Genomic DNA, 3,648 nt, shown 5'->3' on the forward strand with positions numbered 1-3,648 from the left:
CAAGGCAAACTAGCAAAGTGAACAACATTGATTGCATGTCCAATGGGGGTATTGCCGCATTGGATCACCCATCATCATCAATGCTTTTTATTTAGGGTAAATTAGAAGGACCCCTATACTATGGGGTCAGTGACAAAGACCCCATACTTTAATTTTTAATAAAGACCCCTTGGACTTTTGCTGTTAGACAAAAACCTCCTTGGCTAATGTTCTATCAGTTTATCTTCAAAAAAGATTCACATTCAGTTATTTTAATTTTTTAAATCTCAAAATTACCTTTTTCTTATTTATTTAAACAGTGAAAAGACATCTTTGGTCAAATTGCCATGGATACCGGTGACCACAACAATACTTGATTCCTGTAAGTGATGGATACCGGTGATAGAAGGAGCAGGGGATGCCATTACCGCAACTCCTAGTAGTGGCGGTGGCATAGGATCACGGCTACAAAGGATGTTGAGGAGGGGGAGAGGAAATGAGAGAGAGAGAGAAGGTTGGGTTCGGTAGTGACAAAGGTAATGGGTGGAGACAATAAACAAGGAAGGTCTGTTACAGCGATGGAGAACAAGGGAAAAATAATAATAATAAGAAAATAAATAAATAAAAGAGAGAAGGAAGAGAGAGATGGTTGGAAAATGAAATCACCCGCACTGTTAAGAATTGTAGCGGCAGTAAGGTGAAAATGGAGAGACATAGAATGTCTGGGGAGGGAGGATGGCCGAGAGAGAGAAGGAAAGAAGTGGGGAGAGAGAGAGAGGACGTCACCAATGAATTTACGGGAGATTTTTTCCTTTTACGTCAATGGGCAAACGTATTTTTTTAGGTCAGTTTAGTTTTAAAAAAAAAGAAAATAGAGAAAGTTTAGTGAAGTATTTTGATAATTTAGTGCCTTTCATCATCTGATTTAACGACCGAGGGGTATTTGTAACAGTATAAAAGTTCAGGGGTCTTTATCACAAGTTAAAGAACAAGAGGGTCTTTATCATTGACTTCATAATAAGGGTTGAGGGAGTTTTGTAATTTACGCATAAGGGGGTCTTTGTAATTTACGCTTTCATTTATTTTCTCCGACGATGATTTGCTTTCGTTTAGGTGCAGCTCTCAAGTTATAGTGAGAATTTCACAAATGACTGAATGAGGTTGAGGTAAGCCGTAGCGGGTCCACCGGTCCACCCACTCATGCCTTCTATTTTGATTTCCACTAGTTCCTTATTTACATTGCTGTAGGGGCGAGGGGGGACATGGAATTCATGTTTATCATCACCTTCACCTACGTCCTGCTTTTTAGTTTTTACACAGAAACAGTAAAGAACGACGAGTAAGAAGAATATGAATCACGGGTGGTGACGGTGGTCGCACTCGGGAGGAGTAACTGGAAACCTACTAGCGTCCGTGCAATAGTCGTAGACGAGGTGGTTGGCTCGGACCCACAGCAGCTGATGGCTTTGGTGCGGGTTCAGATCTAACATCACCGGCTGATCCCACCAGTACTTCTTCTCACTCGAACTGCATCTCCGAGCGCTCTCATCGGCCGCCATTGACAGCGGACACTCACAAGCGTCGATCTCGAATCCCGTGTAAGAGGCGACGAACGGAGCGTGGGTCCAATTTGTTTTCACTCGGCCACCCTGGGTGGCCCAGTCATCGGCGTTCCATATTGAGTTATAAACACCCATTGGCTGGTCCTTGGGGAATGGTATCCCCTGTTTCTCTTTGTTTGTGAACACGCGTACCGGCGTTTCGTCCACCAGAAACCTGCACCAAGCAACGCCCTTCATGAATTCTACAGTTAAGGGCAAAAGTAATGATTCTAGTCTACCGTTGGCCGTCTCCGATGATTCGGAAACCGGAATGGACCAACCCACTAGCGCACGAGTTCATATGAAATGGGGCCTATTCCTGTGTGAGAGACACAGAGAAGAGACATACACAACTTGACGCTGGTTCCAGAGGATGGAATAAGAATGGAAATCCTTGGTAGGATCGAACCAGAGGTTCAATCGCTGTTCCCGGTTGCCCACGCCGTTCACGTACACGTTGGTCTGGACCAGATAGGGCTCGCCGGTCGTGTTCCCCAGGAACTCGAAGTCGAACTCATTATGATTTGCACCGTCAGACGACATCTGTTGCCAACACCATTGACAATTTATGTTATGAGTATTTCGTCTCAAGTCTCAACTGATTAGTTAATGCCTGCCACCCCAACCCATGACTGTGATATCGAACCCAGATAACCCAACGGATGATTTCAACCACAAAAAAAGAAAAACAATAAAATTGAGCTTTAATGGAATTTCGATTTAAAAAACATCAAGACAGGATTGCCTTGCTCCATGAATTGATGAAGCAGGTGAGTATTAATGATCCGTGGGTTATGGAAATTAAAGCGCAATAAACAAATTCATGAATAACCTGCAAAGATTATTTGAATTGAATGGAAGTAGAAAATTGAGGTCCTCTTACATAGAAAGCAGTAACAGTTCCAGCAGAATCTCCTCCGACGAGCTTGATCCGAATCGTTGTTTTACCAAACAGATACTTGATTTTAGAACCAAAACCAGCACCTAAAACCAAAACCAGATACTAGTTAGAGAAACATGTATAACAAAACACTTGGAGTAACAGACCAAGTAGGAGCAATGACAGGCGTGAAGAGGAAGAACCGAAGAACTAATTCGCGATCACAAGAATATACAATAAAAGGTACAAAACCTCAAAGTGCTTTCGGACTTTTAAATGGAATTTGACAGAAAAGGAGCAAAAATGTCTTTCAGCTGGGAACATAAAATTGCAAGAAAAAAAAACAATGGCAGAACAGGATCAACATGGAAGACGAACTGACGGAGAAATTGCAGACCGAAGAAGCACGGCAACTTAAAAGGAGAAATGGAGACCGACCGGCTATTAACAAAAACCAAAGAAATTGAAGAAACGTTGAGAAAAGAACAAGGTACGTAACTAATGAAGAAAAACAAAGGAGAATAAGAGAGGGAGAACTTCGGTCTGAAACATCTCAGAACACCCCAAGCACAAGATCAATAAGGCGACACATGAAGAGAAGGAACAGAAAATAAAATGAGATCTCCGTATTTTACCAGAATAGTTATCGAGCTTCAGCTTAACCTGCTCTCCTTCGAAGATGAAATGATCAAGAGCCCAACTCGGCTGAAAGAGCTCATCGAATCTTGGTGTGCTGGTTATACGAAATGAAACAACCTCGTAGAAGACAAAGAAGACGAACAACATCGACAATGGAGGAAGAGAAACCGCCATAAGAAGACGAATCTTATCGCTGCTGAAGCATGAACTCTGCCAAGACTCGAGTGCTAGAGCCTAGTGTAGGGAGCAATTTCCATTCTTATAGCCCAATTTGAACGACTTTCCTGATAAGCCCCTACACCTACAGCGAAGACTGAAGATGGGAGACAGGCCACGTCATTGTCTACGTAGATTGCAGAGTAGAGATATGTCAATGTGGTGGATTACGATTTACGCCCCACCCCACCCCCATCCCCGGTGGCGGGGCACCCATTCCCGTCAGACGGGGAATCTCCAAATTTCTTTAATTATAAATATTTTATAAATAAGATTTTAAGAATTTAGAATATTTTTAATTAAATTATGACAATTTAGAAATACTTTAGAATT

At 42.3% G+C, this 3,648-nt stretch overlaps 1 protein-coding gene across 1 annotated transcript; it reads right to left on the reverse strand.

The window, feature by feature from the left end:
• Positions 1 to 1,140: 1,140 nt before the first annotated feature.
• On the reverse strand, positions 1,141 to 3,339 carry LOC104585733 (xyloglucan endotransglucosylase protein 6-like). Its single transcript, XM_010242702.3, has 4 exons — positions 3,096 to 3,339; positions 2,464 to 2,564; positions 1,930 to 2,123; positions 1,141 to 1,755 (listed from the first exon to the last, which is right to left on the reverse strand). Exons 1-4 carry the CDS (start codon positions 3,271 to 3,273, stop codon positions 1,335 to 1,337), a joined length of 894 nt encoding a protein of 297 aa, XP_010241004.1. The 5' UTR covers positions 3,274 to 3,339; the 3' UTR covers positions 1,141 to 1,334.
• Between the last annotated feature and the right edge of the window lie 309 nt (positions 3,340 to 3,648).

Source organism: Nelumbo nucifera, chromosome 1, assembly GCF_055504915.1.
Source record: "Nelumbo nucifera cultivar China Antique chromosome 1, China Antique-T2T, whole genome shotgun sequence".
NCBI classification, from domain to species: domain Eukaryota; kingdom Viridiplantae; phylum Streptophyta; class Magnoliopsida; order Proteales; family Nelumbonaceae; genus Nelumbo; species Nelumbo nucifera.